The sequence below is a fragment of the Nicotiana tabacum genome, chromosome 10 (genome assembly GCF_000715075.1).
Source record: "Nicotiana tabacum cultivar K326 chromosome 10, ASM71507v2, whole genome shotgun sequence".
In the NCBI taxonomy this organism is placed as follows: Eukaryota; Viridiplantae; Streptophyta; class Magnoliopsida; order Solanales; family Solanaceae; genus Nicotiana; species Nicotiana tabacum.
This window is the reverse complement of record NC_134089.1, coordinates 154,959,980-154,987,158: the sequence shown is the minus strand read 5'-3', so window position 1 is coordinate 154,987,158 and position 27,179 is coordinate 154,959,980. Positions and strand designations below refer to the sequence as shown.

General features: G+C 37.5%; 2 protein-coding genes across 2 annotated transcripts; both read left to right on the top strand.

The window, feature by feature from the left end:
- The first annotated feature begins 7,462 nt into the window (after window positions 1-7,462).
- Window positions 7,463-9,340, top strand: LOC107817685 (uncharacterized). The gene has a single exon (XM_016643549.2). The coding sequence runs from the start codon at window positions 7,642-7,644 to the stop codon at window positions 9,190-9,192; it is 1,551 nt and encodes a 516-aa protein (XP_016499035.1). The 5' UTR covers window positions 7,463-7,641; the 3' UTR covers window positions 9,193-9,340.
- A 13,895-nt stretch (window positions 9,341-23,235) lies between these two features.
- Window positions 23,236-26,738, top strand: LOC107817687 (putative serine/threonine-protein kinase WNK11). Its single transcript, XM_016643550.2, has 3 exons — window positions 23,236-23,349; window positions 25,077-25,588; window positions 26,268-26,738. Exons 2-3 carry the CDS (start codon window positions 25,085-25,087, stop codon window positions 26,649-26,651), a joined length of 888 nt encoding a protein of 295 aa, XP_016499036.1. The 5' UTR covers window positions 23,236-23,349; window positions 25,077-25,084; the 3' UTR covers window positions 26,652-26,738.
- The last annotated feature ends 441 nt before the right edge of the window (window positions 26,739-27,179 follow it).

Genomic DNA, 27,179 nt, shown 5'->3' with positions numbered 1-27,179 from the left:
CAGAAATCAAAGTTATCGTGACAAGTGAGGGAACAATAGACTTCAAGACCAAGGCCAGTGATTTAAGTTAGGAAGGAACAACATGCGCACTAAGTGGATGGCAATTGATGTGCTTTGGAATTCATGTCAACACAGGAGCACGATGCAACATATGGAGGGTGTTAGGTGGACGGATCAAAGGTATTTTCGGTGAAACAAGTAGGATGGTATATGTCAGTTTATGAGCAATGCAACAAATAAAGGGAATTGGGTCTGAACGATGAAGGGGTATTTTCAGTGATAAGGATGACAAAGAAAGTGGTTAGTCCATAAGCAAGCAAGGTCCTCGAGCGAAAATCCGTTATCATGGGAAGTGAAGGAGCAATCGCCCTCAAAGTCAAGGCCACAAACCAACCACCACATTTTAAACTGACAATATTTTTCTTTGATTGAAACAGGGGCAGAAAATTTTGTTTGTTTCGGAGAAACCCTCCGCAAGGAAAAGCAAGCACCAGACAAGTTTGACCGCAAATTTTCAGGACCCTCCTGGAAAATGGGACCTAGTTTAAATGTTCAGAAATAACATAATCTAGCATAAATGCATCCCAAAGGAATATAAGTTGTCTTAGAAGTTTGCATGTTCGAGATGGATAATGGGACTTAGCTTTAAAATTTCGATTAGATAGCAATATTTAGCGTAAATTTTGCTGTAGGGTAGTATAATTCAGCCATAAAAGTTGTCACTCTTAAGATAAAACTTGACTTTTGATTTTCAGGACCCTCCTGGATAATGGAGAGTAGTTTAAAGGCCCTCTTAGATAACAAGATTTAGCAAAAGTCACACCTTTAAAAGATATAGCTTAGATTTAAAATTGTCGTTTAGTTAAGAGTTGTCAGGGCCCCCCTGGATAATGGGACCTAGCTTTCAAATTCTTAGTAATATTTGGTAATATGATTCAGTTTAACACTCACATGTGTTCCCAGTTACCAAACTGGGGCAGAACATTTCTTTGTTTTGTCTATTTTTTGTTGAAATCAAGTACCCACTTGGAGAATAGGGAGAAGCAATTCAAGTCTAGCAATCAGGAGCCCGCCTGGAGAGCAGGAAATACATTTCAAGTCAGCAGTCAGGAGCCCGCCTAGAGAGCAGGGAATACATTCAAGTTTAGCAATCAGGAGCCCGCTTGGAGAGTAGAGAATACATTTCAAGTCAGCAGTCAGGAGCCCGCCTGAAGAGCAGGGAATATATTTCAAGTCAGCAATCAGGAGCCCGCCTAGAGAACAAGGGAGTACAATTCAAGCTTTAGCTTTCAAGTTCTTACTGATATTTGGTAATGTGATCCGTTTTACACTTACATGTGTGCCCAGATACCCAAATAGGGGCAGAAAATTTTCTTTGTTTTTGTCTATTTTGTTGAAGTCAGGAGCCCCCCTGGAGAGTAGGGAATACCATTCAAGTTCAGCAGTCAGGAGCCCGCCTGAAGAGCATGGGAATACATTCAAGTTTAGCAGTTAGGAGCCCGCCTGGAGAAAATGAGAATACATTTCAAGTTCAGCAATCAGGAGCCCGCCTGAAGAGCACGGGAATACAATTCAAGTTTAGCAGTCAGGTGCCTACCTGGAGAGCACGAGAATACAATTCAAGTTCAGCAGTCAGGCGCCCACCTGGAGAGCACGGGAATACAGTTCAAGTTTTGGCAATCAGGCATCCACCTGAAGAAAAGGGAAAGCATCTCAGATTACAATTCAAGGCAGCAACAAAAGAAGCTCGCGGCAAGAATGCGAGTCAACAGTCCGAGGTGATCAACAGAAGTTAGTCACAATAAAGAAAAAGAGAAAGGCAAGAAGTTAATCTAAATGCAGAAGTTGATGAAAGATATAAGCTTCTCAAGACATGGTTGAGGTCACAAGCACTGCATGCCCGGTTTTGATCTGAAAAGTTGAAGAAGAACGAGCTAGCACCTGCAACTAGCAAGCGTCAAGGTTCAAATCCAAAGTCTGCATGAAGAACCACTCAAGACTCAAGATCAAGCGTCAGAAGACTTATAGATAGGAATCTTGTAACTCGTAGTTGACAGGCTTAGTTAGTCTTTTTCATTCCTTTTGATTTTGATGTAATAACGGGACCGCGGACCGAAACCTCGATGGAACGACACCTCGACCGGATCTCCACCTCGGCATACTCCGTCATCTCACTCACCTCTGAACTACACGTGGCCTGATTCCTTTATAGCCAAGGATATGTAGGCAGCTCAGATACCAGGGCTCGGTCACATTCCTCTCTCTCTTAGTTTTAGTCTCTCCAAATAAGGGCCGGGTCAAAAAACCTGTCTAGTTGTTCTTTGCTTGAAAATATATGCATTTCCAGTCAAAGAGGGGCAGTTGTAGACATGTGATTTTTTACCCTCCCCAAGATTTTTTATATTTTATCATGTAAATATTTAATTTAGGCCTAATATAGCTATTTCAACTAATTTTTACTCATTACTTTATTTTATTACAAGAAAAATGAAAATCACAAAAATATTTTAGTTTATGTATTTTTCATAATTTTAAAAAATATATATATAAAAATGGTACCTTATTTTTATCTTTATATAATTTCGAAAACACAAAAATAGTTTCATGTTTAGTTTAATTAATTAGGATTAGCTTTGGATTGTGTAGTATTTTTATCTTATTTTAAAGGGAGTCAATTAAGGTGTTGAATCACAATTTTAAGAGTTTTAGAGCCCAGTTCTTGGCCCAATTCGGATTAGTTCATTAAGCCTAAGGACCCTTCTAGACTCTTCTTTGAAAAAAAAAACAAATAAAGAAGACTCTAAGGACTTAACACAAAAGACCTAGGGACTAATGGGCAAAATACACAAAAATACACCTAAACCTAGACTCTACATATAAATTAATGCTTAAAAAAATAAAAAGGGAGGATGACAAAAAAGCTGAAAAAAGCTGCGCAAGGAACGAAAAGCTGCAAAAGTTGCGCCGCTTTTGAAAGAGACCCCCCCCGCATCATCTTCTTCACACACACCCCATCGACGGAGCTCCATCTTCAAAGAAGAAGAGTCATTTAAATAGCTTCTTCTTAACACACCCTTACCTTTCTCCTACACGCCCTGAACTAAGACAACCCCGGAAAACCATTGAAGTTGCTGCTGCCTTTTCACTCTTGAACATACACAGCAGCAGCCAGTCTCCTCACCTCCATTCTGCCGAGAAAACACTCCCAAAATCCATTAAGGTTAGTCGTGAAGATTGCCATGGTCGAGGTCAGTTGCGGTGATAATCTGTTCCGATCGAGTTGAGTTCATCGCCGTCATTCGAGCTCCGATTTTTTAGTTCGAGATCCCTGTACATTTAGCTTAAGTTTTCTGGCCAGTTTTCCATCAATGGAGTCTCTTCATGCTTAAAGCAAAGAAAGTTTCTATTAAAAGGTCATACTCTAACTTTACTCATCTTCCGATTTCCCGATCTTGTGCCGTGGGTGTATGAATTGTTTTGTTCGATCTCCTTTGCTCCAGTTTTACAACTCACGTGACACTAATATTTCCCCCTTTCATTTGTGATGTTTGTTTGTTTAACTGCTGAATCACATCTGAAGTTTTAAGTAGCTGTTTGTTTTCATTATTTGTCATATTATCTTGTTTCCTTTTAGATGTGGTTTATGTGGATTCATACTGTCGCGACTTGCCCGTTTGTATGAGTTGAATTAGCAGATTTACATATTCATATGGTTGACTCCTATTCAGCTGTTGTCAATGTTTTGTAGATTACTCATGAAATATTAGAATACTTGTAGTACTCGCTCATCTCTGATATGAACAAGGCTGACATCCACTTACGCATAGAAGGGTATTTGGTGAATTTTTGTTTCGGCATGTAGAACAGAACAATTGAATTCTTCTTTGTGCTTGTGGGATTGAAAAGTCTGTTTCTGCCATTAAAGTTAGTTGGCAAGATCATATATTATAGTTAAGGAGATGATATAGGGCCCTATGTAATTGGTAAGTTTTGATCCCTTGTAAATTAATGGATATAGAATTTAATAATTCGTAAATTTCATGGTTTGCTTTAGGCACATAATTAATTCATCACACTTACGGGTATGGTTCCCATGGCATGGTTGTGATACTTGCTTTCAAATTAGCTTTAATATGAATAGCCGTAGTTGACTTAGTTGAATGTTTTTCCTTTAATAATTTTGAGGTGTGCCACAAATAAAATTATAACCCATGTCCCTCGCTTAATTAATTTTAAACCCTTGAAAATCGAGGTGCGCCATTTAGCGAATTTTCTGTGGCCCTCGCAAAGTTGCAAACGCGTAGTTGCTTTAGGTGCGTTATTTTAATAATTAATTTCTTTAAACTCGAGTGCACATTTATGTGACCCAAATCCAAATCTCAACAACGTTAAATAAAATATATCGAGAGCCGCGAGTGCATTTATGTGACGTGGTTCGAGACGTATTTTAAACGACGTTGCAATTTTCTTAGAAATAATTAAAGTGGCTAATAAGTTAAAATGGCACCATAGGCTAAAACATATATTAAAATCAGATAATAGGCCAAATATAACAGTTGAGCGACCGTGCTAGAACCACGGAATTCGGAAATGCCTAACACCTTCTCCCGGGTTAACAGAATTCCTTACCCGGATTTCTGGTTCGCGGACTGTTAAACAGAGTCAATCTTTTCCTCGATTCGGGATTTGAACCGGTGACTTGAAACACCATAAATTATCCCAAGTGGCGACTCTGAATTTTTAATAAAATAATCCCGTTTCGATTGTCACTTTAAGTTGGAAAAACCTCCCTTATATACCCCCTCGGGGGATGTAGGTAAAAAGGAGGTGTGACACTCACTACACCGCTTGGGGGGGGGGGGGAGAGTGTTAAGAGGAATGATGACGTGGATTAGTTAGGTAGTTAGTTAGTCATAATTAAAGTTAATTATGTAATTAGTTGTTAGCCAGTAGAAGATAGTCTATATAAATATGAATGTACAGCTCATAACAGAGTAGTGGAAAAACAAAATTTCTCTTCTTCTTCTCCGTTCTTCTCTTCTCTTTCAATCTAGAAGCTTCCATGGTTGCATCTCAACATTTTAAAATCACAAAAAATGTTACTACATTATATTTAGGTAAAATACACATGTCACCCCTTAAATTATGGACAAATTCATGTTACATACTATTTGTGAACGAAAATCACATTACATACTCAACCTTTTCAAAGTGTATCTAATACACACTATTTTGCCCATGTGGACGGCTAGTGTTTTTTCCAACAAATGAGTCGCGTGAACAAAGAATTTTTGTCTTAGATGTCAATTTTTGTTAGTTTTTAAGATTTTTAAATTAATTCATCTTCTTCCTTGATTAAAAATTTCTGGCATGGCTTCTCCCTGAGACCTTGACACTTAGACCCACTTCTCTCCACCACACAATCTCCTTTTTCTCAAATAAAACCCACCATGATTTCTCATTTCTCTTCTCGTTGATTAGTTTTTATTTTTTTTCTAATCTTTTGGTGTGAAATTGTGATTAGATTCAGTAATTAAAACTTTTTATAGCTCTCCCCCAGCCATTAAAGCTTGCCTCAAGCTTTTGCATAGATTTTTTTTTTGTGGAGAATCTTTGCTTGAGATTTTGCCGTGGCGAAGTCCAATTTTTCGAATAAAATTTCCAACCATTAAAGCTTAACTCAAGCTTTTGTAATGAATAATGAAACAATTCATATATTGACATTTCGTGCTCATTTCCAAATTTCTGCTTTGTTATTCCCATCATCCGGTAACCACAGGATGATCCACAAGAAAGGTGACAGGATTCGAACCTATGGCCGGCCCGCCCCTGACCTGCTGGGTTGGGTGGCCGGGTTAGCACCCCTCATCGCCTCTGTACCCGAAATAGATGGTAACAACTCAAAGTGCCGGAACTACTCTAGTGGTGCAAGCTTAAATAACTGAATTGTAAAGTTGTTAGTATTCTTTTCTAAGAAATATATTTTCCTCCTTATTATTACAAATTCGTTGTTTTAATTGTGGGAGTCGGAATGGCACAAAACAGAAATTGAAACACGGTAATGACGGTTAATGGTGGTTGAACTTTTACAGAAGAAAAATGAAAAATGAGTTGGATATGGGCTCAAAATTTCGGGTTCAATTTCAATGGAAAAGATGGATTTTTGGGTGTGTCTGGTGATTTGATTAGTTAATGGTGGCTTTATCATTAAGTAAAAGGTGGGAGAAGAGGCTATGGTGTTTTATGGTGAAGAGAGAAGATGGACGACAATCATGGTGGTTTAGAACTTTAGATGGAGAAGATGAGGGGTATAGTTGTAATTTTAATTATTTTATTTTTTAATAAAAAATTATGACACATATCATTATTTGATAGGTGCGTGATATTACACATATTCTGAAAAACTGGTCAAGGAAAAAGTAATGTATAAGGTTGAGTATGTAATATGATTTTCGTCCGTAAAAAATATGTATCAGAGATTTAGTCCATAATTTAGGGGGTAACTTATGTATTTTGCATTATATTTAAGACCATAAATTGAAACTCCACACTTAGGGTGTGTTTGGTATACAGAAAAATATTATCCGTGAAAAATATTTTCTTGAAAAACAAGTAATAATCTTATTCATTTTTCGGTGTTTGGTACGCAAATTAAGGAAAATGACTTCTCAAGAGTATTCATAAATAATTTAGATATAATAAACATGAAATCATAAATTTTCAAACCAACAACCTTCCGGACCCACAAATTTCATAAACTTTCGAACTACTAAACTTTCAAAACTGCGGAATTTCGAACCCGTAAACTTCCAAACACATAAACATTCGAACTCATAATTTGGAACTTGTAAAATTTTGAGCCTTTAAATCGATAAATAAAAAAATTAAAACTGAAAAATATATTTAAAAAATAATTTTTTTCGGGGGAGGGGGGGGGGGTTCGGGAGGGAGGGGCGGGGCTAGGGGGAGGGGGCAGTAAAACGAAAAAAAAAACAGAAATTTAAATTACAAAAAAAAGTAATTTTTTTGTGGGTGGGGTGGGGTGGGGGGGGGGAGGGTGGTGCAGAAAAAGGAAAAAACAAAAATTTAAAATTGTAAAAAATAAACTAAGGTAAATATTTTTTTTTTGGGGTGGGGATGGGGGTGGAGGGATAATAGGGTGCGTGGTAATGAAAAAACTGGAATTTGGAAAAGAAAAAAAAAACCTTTTTTTGGAGAGGGGGTGTGGTGGGTTGGTGAGGGTGGGAAAGGTTGAGAAATAGTTTTGGAAAATATTTTACTTTCTCTTGATAAGAAAAACATTGGAGGAAAATGAGTTCACGAATAAAATATTTTCCAAAACATTTAAGCCATGGAAAAATTGAAAAATATTTTCCTTCCTACCAAACACACCCTTAGTCAAAAATAATTGGTTTTTGGCAAAATAAACTTTTAGTGGGGACAAGGAGAACGCGCTCAAAATAATTAGAGGACAAGCTGGTTATTCCCTTCACAAATCCATTGCCGCCGCCATATTGTCCACTATTATTCCCAAATCTCAATTTATCCTCACCTTTCCTCTCGTCGTAGTTTCCAGAAAAAGAAAAAAAACTCAAAAATTCCCTCAATCTCTTCCCAAATCTCTAATTTTCCCTCCCAACCATGTTGTTATCGCCGGGCCACTCCCCCCGCCACCTTTCAACACCGTCTCCTTCACCGTCTGTCGCCGAGCAAAACCCTAATTCAACCCTTATCACCACCACCAACAACAATTCATCTTCAACAGTACCAATCAACAAACACCGTAACAAAGTACTAGACGAAGACACCTACGTGGCTGCAATAGAGAAAATAATCGAGCGCGATTTCTTCCCGGATATCCCAAAGCTTCGTGATCGGCTCGATTGGCTAGAAGCGGTTCGCACAGGCGACCCGGTTCAAATCCGAGATGCTCAGTTAAAAATCATCGAGCGAAGGGGAGGTAAAGCTGTTGGATCCAACACTGGAGGTAAATTTCGAACCCCCGGTTCAACTTTCTTTCGAAATTCCACTACCCCCTTTGATGATCCTTATAAAACCCCTACCCCTAGTGTAGTTAAGGGTAATAATTTGTCTAGTGCTAGTGATAATGCTGAGGGTGATGGTGAGGTGGATGTGGACGTGTCATTGACGTTAGATGAGTTTTTTAGGAGGTATACGAGCGAGGACAATGAGAGTTTTTCGAAGATAATTGAGAAAGTTAACAGAAAAAGGAAGGAGAAATATGGGTATTTGTTGGAAGGTGAAAAAGGGGAGGATGTTATGTTGATTGAGGATTCTAAGAGGGCCAAGGTAGTTACTGATGGATATGGGACGTCGGATCAGCCAGTGGCTACATTGGAAGGGTGGAAATATTGTGCTAAGAATTTGCTGATGTATCATCCGGCTGATAATGGGGAGGTAGCCTTGACCGAAGAGGAAAGAGCTGAGAGGCTCAAGGGATTGACGAAAGAGATTAGTAAGGTGAATACGAGGTTTCATGGTAAAATGATGGAGTCTCAGCCTAAAGAGGACGAGACAGTGGCTGTGCTTTATACACCCGTTCATGGGGCGACTCCTGTTTATTTTCATGATAGAGGTGAGGACAAGTTGAAGAGGTATGATTTGGAAGATCTGCGGAAGACCCCAAATCAGTTCTTTGTTGAGTCGGGAAAGAAGGCTGAGAATGGATATAGTTTTGTTAAGACTCCTTCGCCCGCGCCTGGTGCGGATGAATCTCCGTTTATAACATGGGGAGAAATTGAAGGAACGCCTCTAAGGCTGGAGCAGGAGGACACACCCATTGATATTGGCGGAAGAGGTGAAGGCCCTCAATATAAGATACCAATGCCACCCTCTAGAGATATGAAGGCTCATTCTTTATCTCGTGAGGCTGCTCGTAAGTTGAGGGAGAGGTCAAAGAAGTTTCAGAAACCACCATTACCTTCACCAGTTAGAGGAGGGAGTGCTAGTCCAAGTGCACGCACTCTTTCACCTGCTGCACAGAAGTTTATGCGAAAGGCAATCGCCAAGTCTTCTCACACTTTAGATGAGTCTCTTCGAGCAAGTTACCGTGGTGCAAGTCCTGGATTGTGTACTCCCAAAACTGGTAGGAGTTTGTCAAGGTTAGGAAGAGAAGGTAGTGCAGATTCCAGGTCACCATCTGTAAGAGAGGGCTCTAATCCTCCTTGGTAATTGTATGTCAGCAATGTTTTATCGATAGCTACCTTTTAACTTTACTAATTCTTGTCTTCTATACCTGAGCTTTACCTAATATTGTCTTTGCATCAGTTGATGTCTGTAAATGTTGAATCTTGAATGTGCTAGTTTCGATTATGTGTCATACCTTTTTCTTGTTCTGCTTATAAAAATTTACTCATCACTTTATGGACTGAGAACTTTAGTTTTGTCAAGTAAGTTGAGCTATTCCCTTACGGGAAAGCTTCTTATCCATTTGAACTCTATTTTAAAGCAATGGAAATCCCGGAAACAGCCTCTCTATCCCTCCAGGGTAGAGGTAAGGTCTGCGTACACTCTACCCTCCCCAAACCCCACTAGTGGGATTCTACTGGGTTGTTGTTGTTGTTGTTGTTTAAAGCAATGTAAATTCTTGGTGGCAAACTGATGAGTTTTCAGTTTCAGTTATTTTGATTCTATAGTAGCTTGCCCGTTTTGTTTTGGTGTTTCTTCACACTTTTGTTATTTATAGAGGCGTAATTATAATCATGACCAAGTAGCACCAAGACAGTATTTGACGTCTTTTTTCCCCAGAAGGTAAGGTATTTATAATTATTAATAAGAACCAGTACTAAGAATGTGCTGTGATAAAAGATTATTGTATTACCAAGAGATTTTAAGAGGTTCTCCCTCCAAAGTAGGAGAATGACTTTACCAGTTAGAAGTGAAAAGTAGTAGAATAATCAGTTGTATTCATGTGATTTTCGCATGTGAGTTATACTGTTGAAAAAAGAACAAGCTATTATGATGTTCCAAACATTTCTCTGCTCGTACTGTTAATTTTCTCATTGTGAATTTGCATGCTATGTACTGATAGTGGTAAGAGTGAAATATCCTCTTGGTCTTTTGCTCATCATAATCAAATTCTACCGATGTAATATTATGAAAGATTCATGATCATTGCACCTTGTAGTGCTTGTGAATATTGTTGAGATTGTTCGGGCGATGAAGCATAAAGGGATTTCAAACGAACAGTGAACTCAGTCCCCTTTATTTGCATAGTAAAGGATATTTAATCCCCTGGCATCTTATCCAAAGGCTGGTGCCTATTAAAACTAGCCAGGGTGATCAGTATATATGGAGACGAAGTTCTTTGATAAGGCCATCTATGGTTGCTTTTGAATTGGATGGGAAAGAAATAGTAATTAGGAGCCTCTCCAAATAGATATTGGGTTTGGGATATCACTGGTGCCAGCTTTTGTTGAGACAATAGGTTATATTTGTATTGTCAGAGCAATTCTGCTCACTTTCTTTCTTGCCTCTTGTGATTTTTTTTTTGGAGAATTGTTCTCTTCATGCTATAATGCAGTAGGGTTGGACAAATGTTTTGGTTGTTTTATGTCGTAAGGTGTCATATATAAGAGAAGATACAATGGTTTAAATGGCTGATAAAGGTGACCATTCCTCAACTGCAATCTAGATCACTCTTATTTCCTAATTTGATGAAGTGAAGAATACTTTTTTAGATTATTCATAGCAAGGCATTAACTGAAATCGTAACTTAAAATTTGGATAATCAACATTACAATTTACAGGGCATGATATAAACTGCCTTCTCAAAGAGTGAAGGCAGAACAGATCAGTAACATCATTGTGATTTGTCTAAGGGCAGCACACTGCTATTTCAAGTTTGATTACGATAGGGGTTGTTTGGCAGGATATATTAAGGAAAATAATACATGTATTAGTTTTGATATTATTAATTCCTTGTTTGGTACTCCTCCGGTCCACTTTAATTGATTTTTTAGATTTCTTGGATGTTTTCTCACATATTAAGGAATTCACTTTATAACATTAATTAGCAATAAAATCCACCAAATTAGCCTTTACTATCTCTTTAATTTGTTCATTGGGAATATGGCATATATTCCAAGACTTTTTATTCCAAGGACAACTTTGGAAAAAAGAAGTTAATTCCTTCTTGTTCTTGATATATAAAAAAATCAAATATTATGAATTACAAAAAAGGCTAAAAATCAATTAATATGGACCAGAGGGAGTAGTGGTTTTCAACCTATGTATAACTAATACCTGTATTAGTTCTACTCCCCATTCAATACTCTTCTTATACATAATTAATGACATTAGCAATACCATAATTTTTTAATACATGAATAGGCTTGTACAAAGACAAAATTGCCCTTTCAAAATTTTTCCCGAATCCTTTCCATAGTGTAGAGGGTATTTTTATTAATAGTGCAATGCACGTTATTTTTAATACTTCAATAACTAATCGAAGCATTACTAATTCCACCGTTGCTAGTATACTCTATTCATTACTTTTCTTATACCCCTACCAAACATAACCCCTAAAGATAGAAAAGGCAGAACAAACTATCACTACTGTGATCAGACTAATCATGGTAAGTTGTGTTAGTAAAACATGATTCATAATTAGAAATGAACCTAAATTTTGATGGACATAGAGTTATTCGATACTTGATATGACATTCATACTAAATGAGCTGTCTAGTTGGCTAATGGTGCTATGTTAGGTAATTACCCTTGCACGTTACTGAGCTTGAAAATAAATTCACATATTTTCATGTGATTCGCTTTGAAGTCTGCTCAAAGCCATTATTAATGTTATGATTTCACATCATGTGTCTGAATTAATTTTGATTGCAAATGTGTTCATCAGATGCTTTATTTACTACTTACGCTAGAAAATATCTTCATTTGAACTGATACTGCGCATTATTCCTTCTGAGGTGTCTGATATATTGTAATTTTTTTTCCAGTAATAGCTAAGTAATCTTTGTTTAATGCTTTATTTGCAGCTCATAGAAGATTGGATTTTGAATGCACAGGATACTATGACTAATTTGACATTTGAAAGTAATAGAGCGATGTTGATTATAGCAAAAACTGTAGGGCTTAAGCTTGTTATAGCTTAAAGTAGACTGAATGAAAATGGAGGGAAAAGATAAAAATTTTGAATTTTCCTTTTAGACAAAGGGACATTGTCCCATATTGAATGATGAAAAGAGTTTTAATGGGTATATATACAATTGCACTTCTTCTAGCTTTTAAAGAATTGAGAAGAAGGTAAGCCTTACATCGTCGTCGTCATTCGAATTTGGATTTAGCCAAATGATCTAATTGATTGATTATTTTTTTAGACCAAATTTATTTGTTAATATTAAGATTAACATAATATTATTTTAATCCAAATTAACCGTTAACAGAAAATTATTTTTCCTCCGTTTTGAATTTCCCGTTAGAATTTGAATTTGGCGGTTTGCATAAATGGCCGTCTTTGAGTTGCAACCTTTACATGAAGAGTTGTAACTCTTTGGTATTACCCAACTTTTTGGCTATAAATACATGATCTTTCCAACAGATTTTCCTTACGAAAGTTCTGATTTCTCCTTCTTCCTTTTGCATTATTTTTTAACAGAAAGAAAGTAGTATGTGATTCTTTACTCGTTTTGTATTCGGTTTGAAGATATAAAATCTTCTCTGTGATATTTAATCTGTTTCTGTTAAAGTTTATTCAGTTTGAAGATTTTAAATACTTCATTGTTAATTAATTTTTTTGTTTTGTTTTGTGACTAACAGAAATGACAGAAATAGGAACCCCCGTGGTTGGCTCTACAAACAATGTTGCTTCTTCTAGTCATTCTGTGCCACCACCGGCTCTGGCGAAAAAGCCCAAAAAAAATTTCGGGATTAATTTCAAACGTTGGCAACAAAAGATGTTCTTCTATTTGACTACTTTAAATCTACATAAGTTCATCAAGGAGGACGTTCCGATTCTGCGAGAATCAACTCCTGAGAATGAATATTTTATTGTGACTGAGGCATGGAAGCACTTAGATTTCTTATGCAAGAATTACATTCTTAGCGGACTGGAGTAGCATCATTTCATGTTTTATGACTTGTACGTGTGGTCGGAATTGAATTTCGGGAAGTTTAGAGTTGACTTGGAAAGAAAATTCTAATTTCGGAAGCTTTAAGTTGGAAGAATTGACTAAGGTTTGACTTTTGAGTAAATGAACTAGGAATCGGGATTTGAAGGTCCCAATAAGTTCGTATGATGATTTCGAACTTGGGTGTGTTCGGGTTGAGTATCGGGTCACCCGGGAGCGTTTCGCCGCTTATTGTGGAAAGTTGGAATTTTGGAAGTTTTAGAATTTCATAAGTTTGATTTGAAGAGGACTTTGGTGTTATCGATGTCCGTCTGGGGTTCCGAGCTTTGGAATAGGTTCGTATCCTGATTTGTGACTTATACGTAAAGTTTAGCGTTATTCCAGAATGTTTTGATATGATTCGGATGCGTTCATCGAAGTTTGGAAGTTCGAAAGTTTAAAGAAGGATTTTGATCGTCGATTCGTAGTTTTGATGTTGTTTGGTGTGATTTGAGGCTTTGAGCAGGTTCGTTTCATGTTTTGGGACTGGTTGGTGTGGTTGGACAGGGTCCCAGAGGCCTCAGGTGTGTTTGGGGTGGTTCCGGACAAATTTTGGTTGTGTTGTTGTTGCTAGTTTGCTGGTGCTAGTGTTGTTCTTCACGAATGCGAAGGGCCTCACGCGTTCGCGAAGAAGGAAGTTTGGATTGGGCCCTTTTGTTCTATGTGTTTGCGATTGGGCATACGCGTTCGCGAAGGGCAGGCTGGCAAAGCTCGCGTTTGCGGGCCCTGTCACGCGTTCGCGTAGAGGAACTGGGGGGGGGGGGGGGGCAGGTTGTGCTTCGCAAATGCGTGGGACCTTCCACATTTGAATTCTAGAACTGAGTTTTTTGAGCTTCACGAACGCAAGTGCAGTGCCGCATTCGCGATGAAGGTCGCCTGGGTAATGTATAAGTTGCAAAAAACGGGTTTTGGCTCATTTTATCTCAAATCTTTCATGGGAGCCGAGCTTGGGGCGATTTTTAAAGGGGCTTCTTCGTCACCCACCACTAGATAAGTGATTTCTTCACATTGTGAGTTAAATACATGAATTGTACGTGGATTTGAACATGGAAATTGGTGGAAAAACTGAGTTTTTGAAGAAAACCTAGAATTTGGTATTTTTGAATTTTAACCACAAATTTGGGCATGAAATTGGGAATAAATCATATATTTGAATTCGTAGTGTTATGGGTAAAGTTTGTCTTCGAAATTTGTTGAAATTCAGGCACGTGGGCCCGAGGGTTGATTTTGTTGACTCTTCGAGCGAAGTTTGAAATTGTTATCAATTAATTAATTATGAGGTTGGGGCATATTTTTATTGATTTTCATGATTGTTTGACTAATTTCGGATCGATGGCATTTGGTTGGAGGTGCTAGAGAGGCGTTGGAGCCGTTGTGGAACTTTGGGCAACATAAGTCTCCTGTCTAACCCTGTGAGGGGGAATTTACTCTGTAGGTGTTATTCTTGTTATATGCTACATGTTGTGGGAGCTTCGCACGTATGAGGTGACGAGTGTCCGTTTGATGATAGAATTTCTGAGTGTGTACGGGTAGATTAGGACTCACACCATGCTTTACTTGTACAAGTTGAGTTATTATTGCCTGCTTAGTTTCTTGACTTCACGTTATGACTTGAGACTAGACTCGCGTAGAGTATTAAACTTGCTATTTTAGATATTTGACGAGCTTCATGATTAGCCGCAGAATAATTGTGCTCCTCTTATGAATTACTTTCGCGTTGTGCGTTTTCGTCGAAAAGATTCCTTAAAGTTTATAACTCATACATTTATTCGTGAGTGGTGATAACTAGGAATTATGACGCATTTTACACTCCTTCATGCTCAAGTTTTGATTAGAAATGTGTACAAAATAGTCCCAAAGGCTCACAAGTTATGCTTGATTGCAAGTTTGATCAACAAAATGACAAGATGTCAAAGATCAGCTCAAAAATGAGTGAAACTTGCACAAGTACCAAGACAAGGCAAAGTTTAGTCAAACAGGGCCAGTACAGCCGCATACCATTCTGTGCGGTCTGCACAAGTGAAGTTCAGAGAGTGTGCATCTCAGGCCAAAAGGCAATGCGACCGCAAAGGATTTTCTGCGGTCCGCATTGGATTCACCGCAGCTGCACTCGATTTAGTGTAGTCCACAGAGCCAAGGTTCAGAGAATTGTCAGTTTGAAGATTGAAGCCCAATGCGGTCCGTGCTCCATTTCATGCGGACCGCACTAGAAGCCACCGCGGCCGCACTCAATTTTGTGCTGTCCGCATTTCCCAAGTTAGAAAGCTGGATATTCAAGTCAAGAGCCTTAGTGTGGCCGCACTTGATTTTGTGCGGTTCGCACTAGCCCCGCAGGGGTATTTTTGTCCAGAATTGTTAGCTTAGTATAAATAGCTTCTCTTCCCATTTTTAGGTTATCAGATAGTTTTTCCTTAGAGTTGCACTCGTTACTTAGCTTCTTTTATCTGTTTTGAGTAATTTTAGCTTCATTTCAACATTGAATCTTCAAGTTTAATTTAACAATTAATTAATATGAGTTTTTCTTCATCTATTTCTTTGTTTTCTTCTCTAATTATGAGTAGCTAAACCCATAAGCTAGGGTTGTGGCTCAACCCTAATGTGGGTAATTGATGGGTCTTGTGTTTTGATGCTTGATTGTCTATGAGTGTTTGATATTTGGACTAATTTCATGTTTAATTGCTGAATTAGTGGTTGCAAACACTAGTTTGTGTTTAGTTGACTTTGGCTCTTCTTGAGAAAGAGAGCCTAAGTCTCTGAAATTGGTCCAACAAGGAATTGGGGCGTACTCAAGAGATTGATAGCCCCAATTAAAGGGTTAAACCTAGAGATAGTAATACCCGACTTGAACCTTGATTGCTTGGGCAAATTTGCATACCCAATTGGTCTTGAGAAAGTCAATTCGGGCAAAATCACTCGAACCACCGAGAGGTGTAGAGTGAGTAGAATCGTGCAATGGTTATATCATACTCCCCAAATGTGACAATCTAGCTTTAGACTCAAGAATCCGGCAATTGACCACCTAGGCGAAAGTCACTACCCTAGTGCCTTTTAATCATTTGAACAACTTGCAATAGTTTAACATTAATTTATTTTAGTTTAATTGATCATGGTAGTTTGATAAAATTAGAATCATAATCAAAACCAAAAATGTGTAGAAGTGCAATTAAGAACAAATACACAACTCCAATTTAGATAGACACCCGACTCCAATATCTAGCTCCTTGTGGAAATCGATCCCGACCTTAATCGGGTAAAAGCTGCTTTGACCTCTCTCGCTACTCAATAGTAGTGCAGGGTTGGCCTCAATCACTTTTTGGCACCGTTGCCGGGGATGCTAACGGTTTTGGCTATCTGTCTAAATAGTTTTGTGTATTGTTCTTCTTTCCTTCTGTGTTACTAATTTGTTTGTTTCATAACTCCAGGTACAAAATGGCAACAAACTTAAACAATGCACCTCTTGGAGATCTTCCGCCGGGGGAGGAAGTAGATGACAATGTTGAAGATGAGGTCCCTACTGTGCCTCAAGGACAAAGGAGAGGCCGCCAGACCAATGATAATATTCCAGACCTTCCCCCGCCACCTCCAAGAGTGGCTCCGAGAGTGCTTCCAAACCAAGGCTATGCAAGTGCAATTGTCCCACCCTGGATCCGGGCGAGCAATTTTCAAATAACCAATGTATTGCTGACTTTACTGGAGCAGCGTGGGTATTTCACGGGCGCTGCAAATCAAAATGCTTACAAACATCTCAAGGGGTTCGTGGATACATGTTGGGGGAGCAAGCAAACTAATGTGTCCGAGGATGCATTGCAGTTGAGACTCTTCCCATTTTCGCTTAGAGGGAAAGCACTTGATTGGCTTGAGCAACTTCCCAACCATTCCATCACTACTTGGGATGAGTTGGCGGATAAGTTCATTGCAAAAATTTTCTCACCGGGGCATATGGCTGCATTAAGAGATGAGATCTTGGCGTTCAAGCAAGAGCCCACAGAAACTTTGCATGAGATTTGGGAGCGGTATAGCACAATGGTGAAGGAATACCCCAACAATGATATGACCGAGGCGATGATCCAACAAACCTTTTAGCGGGGCATTAACACAACAAACCAATGCATAGTGAACCAACTTGCTGGGGCAACTTTATGAAGCTGTCTTATGATGAGGCTTGTAACATTCTTAGCGAGATGGCTGGCACTTCTTCTGCGTGGAAAAGTAGAGCCAACGTGCCCCAGGGTGACCCCACGGTCACTCATTTGCACAAGGAGTTACATGATCATTGACAGGCTATAGCTGAGTTGACAACTACTATGATCCAACTAGCAAATGCACAATTGCAACAAGTTCAAAATCCTCGCCAAGTGAATGCCATAAAGGGTGTTAACATGCTTGTCAACAAAAGAAGACAAAGAGGTCAACAAAACCAAGGGAATTTAGAGCAATTTGACAATGATTGTGGTGGATTTCAAGATGATGGTTTTGATGGACAGAGTGAAGAGGTGCAGTACGTGAATAATTATCAAGGCCAAAAGGATAATTCTTCCAACCAACAACAATGGAGACCCCAAGGAAATTGGGGCAATCAACAACAATAAGGCAATGGTAATTGGGGGAACAACAACCAAAACTCCAACTGGGGAAATCAAAACAACAATCAAAACAATCAAGGAATTGGAATGGTAATAACAATTGGGGTGGAAACAACAATTAAGGTGAATGGAATAATGGAAACCAAGAAAATTGGGGGCAAGGCTTTCAAAGGCCCCCAATGTACCAACAACCGAACAATCCACCAAGGTCCCAGTTCTTCTAGCAATTATATGGGGAGAATTGAAATGATGTTCGAACAGATGATGAAAAAGAGTGCGGATTCCGATGCTCAGTTGTCTTCCCACAATACCTCAATTCGGAATTTGGAGGTTCAGTTGGGCCAAATATCATAGTCCTTGAACACACGTCCTAAGGGTGCTCTACCAAGTGATATGGTAGCGAACCCGAAAGATGAGAACAATCATGTTATGGCGGTAACTACAAGGAGTGGATGAGGCGGCGATGTGAATGCCACCAAACAAAAGCAAATCTTAAGTGATGATGTTGAGTTGCAAGAAGATGAAGTTCTTTTGGTGGTTGAAAATGCGATTGATGAGAATGTGAATGAAGAAGTGAGGATTGATATTCAAGATACCGAGGTGGAAACTTAAAATGATGTGAACTCGTCTAGGGAACACATAATAGACATGCCGGAGCTGGTTGTGCCTAAAGCCAAGGCTCCTTTGCCAAGGCCACCTCCACCTTATCCTCAAAGGCTCGCGAAGCAGAAAAATAAGAATCAGTTTAAAATGTTCATTGACATGATGAAGAGCTTATTCATTAATGTGCCTTTAGTGGAGGCTCTTGAACAAATGCCGGGCTATACTAAATTCATGAATGACTTGGTGACAAAGAAACGGTCTATGGATTGTGAAACTATAAAGATGACTCATCAAGTTAGTGCAATAGTGCATTCAATGGCCCCAAAGCTTGAAGATCCTGGTGCTTTCACCATTCCTTGCACCATTGGGAGTGTGGATTTTGCTAAGGCTCTATGTGATTTGGGGGCTAGTATCAATTTGATGCCCTACTCAGTTTTCAAGACTTTGGGTATTGGGCAACCGAGGCCGACTTCCATGAGATTACAAATGGCGGATAGAACGATGAAGAGACCATTAAGTATTATTGGTGATGTTCTTGTCCGGGTGGACAAATTTATCTTGCTAGTTGGCTTTGTGATCTTGGACTGCGGGGTGGATTATGAAGTTCCTATCATATTGGGGAGACCTTTCCTTGCTACGGGGAAGACCTTAGTTGATGTGGAAATAGGGGAACTCACCTTCTGAGTGGGTGATGAAAAAATGGTCTTTCATGTGTGCAAGTCAATGAAGCAGCCCAACAGTACCGAGGTGTGCTCTTTTGTGGACCTTGTCACAGTAGTGATAGTTGATGACACCAGTGCAATGATCAATGTGGAGGACCCATTGGAGGCCGTGTTGTTGAATCTTGATGTCAATGATGATGAGGGCCGAGTGGAGTGTGTGAATGCTTTACATGGAATAGACTCTTACTCTTATGAGCCTAGGAAACTCTCTCTGGATTCTTGAGTCACTTTTAGAGGAGTTTGTGGGAAAAATTGGGTATTCATTTGTTGTTTTCTACTTCTTGTCACCCCCAAACGGATGGTCAAACCGAGGTAGTCGATAGATCATTAGGGAACGTGTTGAGGGCTACAGTGAAAGGGAATACACATCTTGGGAAGAACAATTGCCTTAGGTTGAATTTGCTTATAATAGATCTTTGCATTCTTCTACTTGCATGACACCTTTTGAGATTGTATATGGTTTTAACTCTTTGACTCCTTTGGATTTTACTCCTCTTTCCCAAGATGTTATTATTGATTTAGATGCACAAAAGAGAGTTGATGCCATGAAGATGATTCATCAAAGGGTCTATTTTTTATTAATTGTTTGGACCTAGATGTGGTACGCACACGAGGGACTTCTTTGAAATTAAGTGTTAAACCCAGTTACAGAATGTACACATGGTTAAAACATAATTATTTTGAAATTTAAAGGTATCGAGACGCAGAAATGCGCACATGACCCTTTATTACTTAATCATATCAATCCAAGGTTCGGGTATGAACACATGGGCTAATATTTAAAGTACATCTAAAGTTTTTCTAGCATTGTTATTTATTCGTCTCTTTCATATCCATGATATTTATTTGTTGATAAAAGAAAATATCACGTATAAATTTAGTTATTATCTTTAACTTTTAATAGTAATATTTTTACTTTCTTTGCAGGAAATAATTAACTAATGAAAAAAAGGAAAATGATTGACCTTTTTGAAATCTGGACACAAAGAGCAAAGTTTGTATTACCTAAGTTTGAATGAGACAAATCAAAATGTCAAATATGTGTGGAATCTAAGTATATTAAACATCCTTATTAAGTCAGTTGAAAGGAATTCAAATCCTTTAGACTTAATTCACACAGATATTTGCGTTATGAAGTCAATACCATCTCGCGGTGGAAAGAAGTACTCCCTCTGTTTCAATTTAGATGAGGTAGTTTGACTCGGCACAGAGTTTAAGAAAAATAAAAGACTTTTGAAACTTGTGGTCTTAAAAGCTTAAGGGGTAAAAGCTTTGTAGGACCAAGATATTTTTGTGATTATAAAAGCTTCTCATTAAGAGTAAAATGGGTAAAATGAAGAGTCTAAAGTTAAATTATTTTCAAATTTAGAAATACGTCATTTATTTTGGAATAGACTAAAAAGGAAAGTATATCATTTATATTGAAACGGGGGACGCGCCCCAATCCAATGGGATTGCGGAAAGAAAGAATCAATCATTAAAGGAGATAATGAACGTTTTGTTGATAAGTTCTAGTTTGCCATAGAATTTGTGTGTGTGTGTGGGGGGGGGGGGATCCATTCTTATGGTTAACCAGATACTAGACCGAGTACCCCATAGCAAAACGCAATCCATTCCATATGAAAAATGGAATGGAAGGAAGCCCAACTTAAATTATTTTAAAATATAGGGGTGTTTGGCAAAAGTGCAAGTTTCTAAACCCAAAAAGGTAAAGATAGGACCGAAAACTGTTGATTGTGTTTTTATAGGATATGTAAATAATAGTAAAGCATATAGATTTTTGGTTCATAAATCAGAAAATCCCGATATTCATAATAATACAGTTATAGAATCATATAATGCTGAATTCTTCGAAAATATATATCCATATAAAAAGGAATATGAGTCGATTGGTGAAGGATCTAAACGACCTGGGGAATAAACAAAAGAAAGTACGTCAAATCGGGAGTATCCAAGACGCAGTGTACGTTAAAGAACGTCTACTTCATTTTGGACCAGATTTTGTGACTTATTTATTGGAAAATGAGCCTCAAACATTTAAAGAAGTTATGTCTTCTTCCAAATGATTATTTTGAAAAGAAGCAGTCAATAGTGAAATAGAATCCATACTGAACAACCATTTATGAGAATAGATTGATCTTCCTCCCGACGATAATTTGTTGGGTTCTAAATGTATTTTTAAAAGGAAAATAAAAGATGATGACACTATTGACAAATACAAGGCAAGACTTGTGGTCAAAGAGTATAGACAACGAGAAGGTCTTGACTATTTTGATACATATTCTCCAGTTACAAGAATTACGTCCATACGGACGTTAGTAGCATTAGCTACGGTATATGGTCTTGAAATTCATCAAATGGGCGTTAAAACGACCTTCTTAAATGTAGTTTAGGAGGAAGAAATTTACATGGAACAACCTGAAGCGTTTGTGTCTCGGTAAAGAAAAGAAGTTATGTAGTCTTGTTAAGTCGCTTAACGGACTAAAACAAGCACCCAAATAATAGCATGCAAAATTTGACCGAATAATGTAGTCAAATGATTTTAAGATAAATGTGTATATATTAAAAATGTTCCAAATCATATAGTCATTGTTTGCTTATATATGGATGATATGTTGATAGTGAGTAATGACATTGCCAACATAAATGTAACTAAACGTATGCTAACTAACAAGTTTGATATGAAAGACTTTGGAATTGTCGATTTAATTCTGGGTATTAAGACCCATAAGACTGAGTTAATAAATGCGTATCAAATAGGCAGGTTGAGTTGATTTTGGACGAATCTAAATAGGCTGAGCTAATAAATGGGCAGATCAATGACCTGCCCAAAAGTTACTTGGGCTGAGCCAAGATGGGCTAAAATTTGGTCATAGCATAACCCGCCCAACTCTTATATAGCTTTAATTAATGTGTGTAAGAAAAAAGTTTAAGAATATTTTATCAAAGTTACTCAAGGATCAATTTGAGCTAAAAATCAGCCCTATTTAGATGAGTTGAGATGAGTACGTTGGGTCAAGTTGGACTGAGTTCAACAAATGGACCAGTAAATGACAGCCCAACTATGGATAGATTTGACGGATTAAATAGGTTTAGGCTCAAATTACCACCCTTACATGTTAGGCTTTATGTTTACTGACTTAAAATGTTGGATTCGCATCTACTCGTGATATTTAGTCCCGGCCTCAATGTTAATATTAGGTCGTGACAATTAATATTGGTAGTTGATTGTCGTGGAGATTCAGTGAATGCGAAGTGTTTAGGCACGGGTTGCGCATGATATGAAATTATTTAATTTAGTTTGCTTTCTCCTTTCTGCATTCTGTATGGTGACAGCAAACATGCCACGGATATGTAGTGTTGGAAGAACTGATATTTTTCTTCAAGATATTGGAGCCTTCAATTAGCAGCCATTGACTCCTTTCCGACTTTTAGATTATTTTAAATGTTTTCACATGCTTGAGCTTCTTTTCCAACTTTCAAATCGTATAAAATTGTAATATCAAACTGCAACTTCAATCTTGATCATGCACTAAACTAACTCCAATATGAAATAAGTAAAAGGGTAATCCGGTGCACTAAGCTCCCATTATGCGCGAGGTCCGGAAAAGGGTCAGACCATAAGAGTTAGCTTTACCCTATATTTGTGCAAGATGTTGTTTAATTTCCACGGCTCGAGCCCGTGACCTCATGGTCACAAGACAACAACTTTACCAGTTACGCCAAAGGCTCCCCTTCAATCTGAAACAAGTATTATAAAAAATCTTAATTGATCCATCTATCGTGAATAATCAAAGCAACACTTTAATTTTTGTCTTGAATAAAAATAAAAAAGGCGGCTCAATACACTAAGCATCCTGCATTCATGCAAGGTTCGGGGAAAGGGTCAATCAATAGGGCGTAATATAGGCAACCTATCCTAATTCCTAATGTAAGTATTAGTGGATGATTTAACGGCTCGAACTTATAACCTATAGGTCACACGAAAATAACTTTATCATTGCTCCAAAATTTCCCTTCAATATTATTTATTCATATTATTGAAGAAGGTAGAGAGTGACGTGACTATATACAAACAACCAATGTACTCATTTGATTTAATGGCAACACATGTAATATTAATGAGCTGAAAATGACTGTTTAATGAAGTCGAAATACTGAGTGCTTACGTAGACTTGTGGTTTACTTGAATTATCTATAAATAACAACAGGCTTTTGCATTTCATTTGCCATTGCCTAATGCCGTGATTCCTGGCTTACGCCTCTCAATTACTCTACCTCTCCATTTTGCCAAAGGTAATGCTCTTCTCTTACTTTTGTTGAATTACAGGTCGTTCATTGATGGGATTTTTTTTATTTCATCCGAAACAAGAGTTAAAAATGCTTTATTTTGTTTCATTCTCGTTCTTTGCTTTCTAATAACCACACTAGCCTTCCATGCAAGCTGTAGTACGCCCGGAAATCTTTTCAAACCTTAGTCAAGACTACTTAATTATTGTTGCACCCCAATCTCTAAAAGGAGAGGGTATTGAAAAACTAATTTAAAGTTGCAGTAGGAAATCTTAATCGTTTAGGATTTAATATTTACTAGTTTATATAATTCATATTTAAATAGGATTTGTAGTCAGAAATAGAATTAATATAGGAATAGACTTTCCTGTTTTTACTATTATAAATAGGGGTATTAGTAGTTTATTTTATGAGTGGAGATTTGTGAGAACGGCATAGAGGTTTCGTAGATTTATAAGAAAATATTTTCCTTAAGTGGGCGAGGGCTTTTTTGTGGTATTAATTGCAAACTCATCCCATTTTTCCATCCAAAATTTCCATAGTTTCTTTATATTCTCTCATTCTTGTCACTATGTTATTAACATGTCTTTATATGATAGATTTCAATGGTTCGTTTTCTTCCTAATTAGTCTAGTGTAACTGCAGAAAAGGTTATTCTTTTCTAGTATTTCTCATTTTATTAGTTTCACAAAAGAACTTGAGCATAGGTAGTGTTTCTGTGTTAACTGTCTTATGTTGTCCTGATTTAATAGATGAATTAAATTTTTGTCTTTATTTGTTAGTTTGAGATTTTAGTCATTAAGTTTCAGCCTAATGAAACCTCTCAAATTCCAGTCAACTCTAAATCTTTTTTGCCGTAATAATTTGTTCTATAGTTGTATTTTTTATGTCTGACGAATCTCATCTCTGTAGAGTTGGAGCTTTTATATCTTCAGACTTCAGTTCAATTTTTCTGGAAACAAAGAGCAATTAATTGAGCCAATTAGTTGAAATTACGTGTTAGTCATGTTAGTATATTTACTTTAGTTACAGTGCTTTCTAGGAGCGTTTTGGTCCTAATTGAGATTTATATGCCAACAAAAAATTATAAAGAACTTTTAGTGTTATTTTATTTTTATATAATATTAGATAGAGATAAGCTTAAACGGAGCGACAAGGACTAGGATTCATATACCCATCCCAATTTGCTTGTGACTAAGGAGGTTATGGTTTTAGTAATCGGAAAAGCAATTTCCAGTTCAAAATAATGGTTTTAACTTTTAACAGAATTTTTAGAGAAGGAGACGACATGTGTTTTATATTATCTTGGGACTTGGAATATTAGCTATTTTCTTGGATTTAGGTCTATTATGTTAATTAGCGATTCAATATTGTGTTTGTCATTTATGTTTTGAATTTATTTCCTTGTATTTTTAGGAAATCATAATTCATTTAGGAAACACATTGTTCTAATAAATTTGGGAAAGAAAATATATTATCGGGAAAACTTTTCTCCTATAAGTTTAGGACTACTTGAAATTTATATATAGGGGTTGTAAATTTGTAATTGGCGATTTATAGTGGAAAACTCTCTTCTTCTGTCCCGAGGACGCTTAACCAAACCTCGTTAAATCCTTATAATAGTTTTCTTCTCTATTTGCATTGTTGTGTGATTATGTGCTAGTTAAACCACGATCTTCCGCAACATTGTTCTTCTTCTAAATATTTAGGCTTCTTTTTGATTGTTTCATCAGAGCTTAAAATGCCATATGCAAATCCTGATCCAACCGATGAAGAAAGGGAACCATTTGCTGAGGTTGATCCATCCGGGAGGTTCGGCCGATACACCGAGCTACTAGGTCATGGTGCAGTGAAGAAAGTGTACAGGGCATTTGACCTAGAAGAAGGCAGAGATGTGGCCTGGAATCAGATTAAGTTGAGCAAATTCAGCGACACGCCTTATATCATCGATAAGATCCATTCTGAGATTGCATTGTTGAAGAACTTGAAGAATGACAACATCATAGTACTATATCATGTCTGGAAAGACAATGAACATAACATCCTCAATTTCATTACTGAGGAATGTGCCTCCGGTAATTTGAGAGATTATAGGAAGAAGCATCGTCATGTTTCGATTAAGGCGTTGAAGAAGTGGTCTAGGCAAATACTACAGGGCTTGGATTATCTACACACTCATGATCCTTGTGTTATTCATAGAGACCTGAATTGCAGTAACATCTTTATCAATGGGAATGTTGGAAAGGTAATTAATCAACTCTTTCAATTTATCTTCAGTTAATATAGCTTATTGTTGCTGTCTTCATGTAGTTAAATGGTAGTTATTCTGGAAATTCAAAAATTATATGTGCAGTGCGCGCGCGCGTGTGAAAAACCACTAGAATTTCAACAAATATTAAATTTGAACCTATAATTTCAAAAGTACAATAAATTCAGTACCTTAAATTTGAACGCATCAAGTTTAAATCTCGGATCTGCTTCTGACAGATGTCGAGTACACTCTTCATTTGTATGAACATAGTCTAGTCAAAGGATATGACACCGGTGTGATTATTGTTTATGGATCCTTTAAAGGGCAGAGCATCCCGGTGCACAAAGTATCCCCCATTTACGTATGATCCAGATAAGGGTCACACCCCTAGGGCTGTGATATAGACAGTCTACCTTAATACAGGCATTAGTGGCTGCTTTCATGACTCGAACCCGGCCCGTGACCTATAGGTCACACAGATATAACTTTACCGTTGCTCCAAGGTTCCCCTTCTTATGGATCCTTGAAAATATGCAAAAATAGGTTAGAAGTTGAACATACTTGTATAGGATCTGAACTGAACTTTGATACTCGTATTCATCTTGTAAAACTGGGGGTTTTGCTTTCCTGAAAACAGTGCAACACGCTAATAGTAGTTCTTATGTTTATATAGGTAAAGATCGGTGATCTTGGCTTGGCAACAATCGTGGGGAAGAACCATGCAGCACATACATTGCTCGGGACACCAGAGTATATGGCACCAGAGCTATATGAAGAGAACTATACAGAGTTGGTGGATATATACTCATTTGGAATGTGTTTGTTAGAAATGGCCACAATGGAAATACCATATAGTGAATGTGACAGTATAGCCAAGTTGTACAGGAAGGTGACATCTGGCATAAAGCCTCAAGCTTTTAACAAATTGAGTGATCCAGAATTGAAGGCTTTCATTGAAAGGTGCATTGGACAACCAAGAGCAAGACCATCTGCTGCTGAGTTGCTTAAGGATCCATTCCTTTCTGATGTTGTTAAATATGAAAATGATCTCAATTAATAATTGCCCTTTGTCCAAATATTTACAAATATTATTCTTTGTAACCCAAGATTATTCAGGAAATCATTTTCTTAATTCCTATTATAATTCAATGATCACTCTAGGTAGAGGCGAATGGAGCTATTATATGCTAAGGCTGCAATTGAACCTAGTATTTTTGACACAGAATATATATATATAACAAATATTATATTTTGAACCCATAATTTTGTTAGTGCAATCAGTCCCGCTCGAAACTTTAAAGGTTGACTCCATCAAATTTAAATTCTGAATTCGCCTCTTATTCCATATTCAAGAAACAATCTAGATGTCTCACCTCAATTATAAATTTGTCTCGGTGTTGCTATTCTATTTGAAAAAAATAAGATCTAAAGAGTATATCCTGAAATTTTTTATGCACGTATATATACCACAAATTTCATTTTTTCAAACTAATTGACATGCAATTTTACACCTGCACTTATAACTAAATAAAAAAAATAAAATTTATACACACATCATATTATAAATATAAAGTAAAAAGCTAAA

Bases quoted from the DNA above. Each gene is read 5' to 3' on its own strand.
- LOC107817687 (XM_016643550.2), top strand. From the start codon at position 25,085: ATGCCATATGCAAATCCTGATCCAACCGATGAAGAAAGGGAACCATTT. The intron at 25,589-26,267 runs GTAATTAATCAA...ATGTTTATATAG, and splicing joins TCAATGGGAATGTTGGAAAG to GTAAAGATCGGTGATCTTGG.
- LOC107817685 (XM_016643549.2), top strand. From the start codon at position 7,642: ATGTTGTTATCGCCGGGCCACTCCCCCCGCCACCTTTCAACACCGTCT.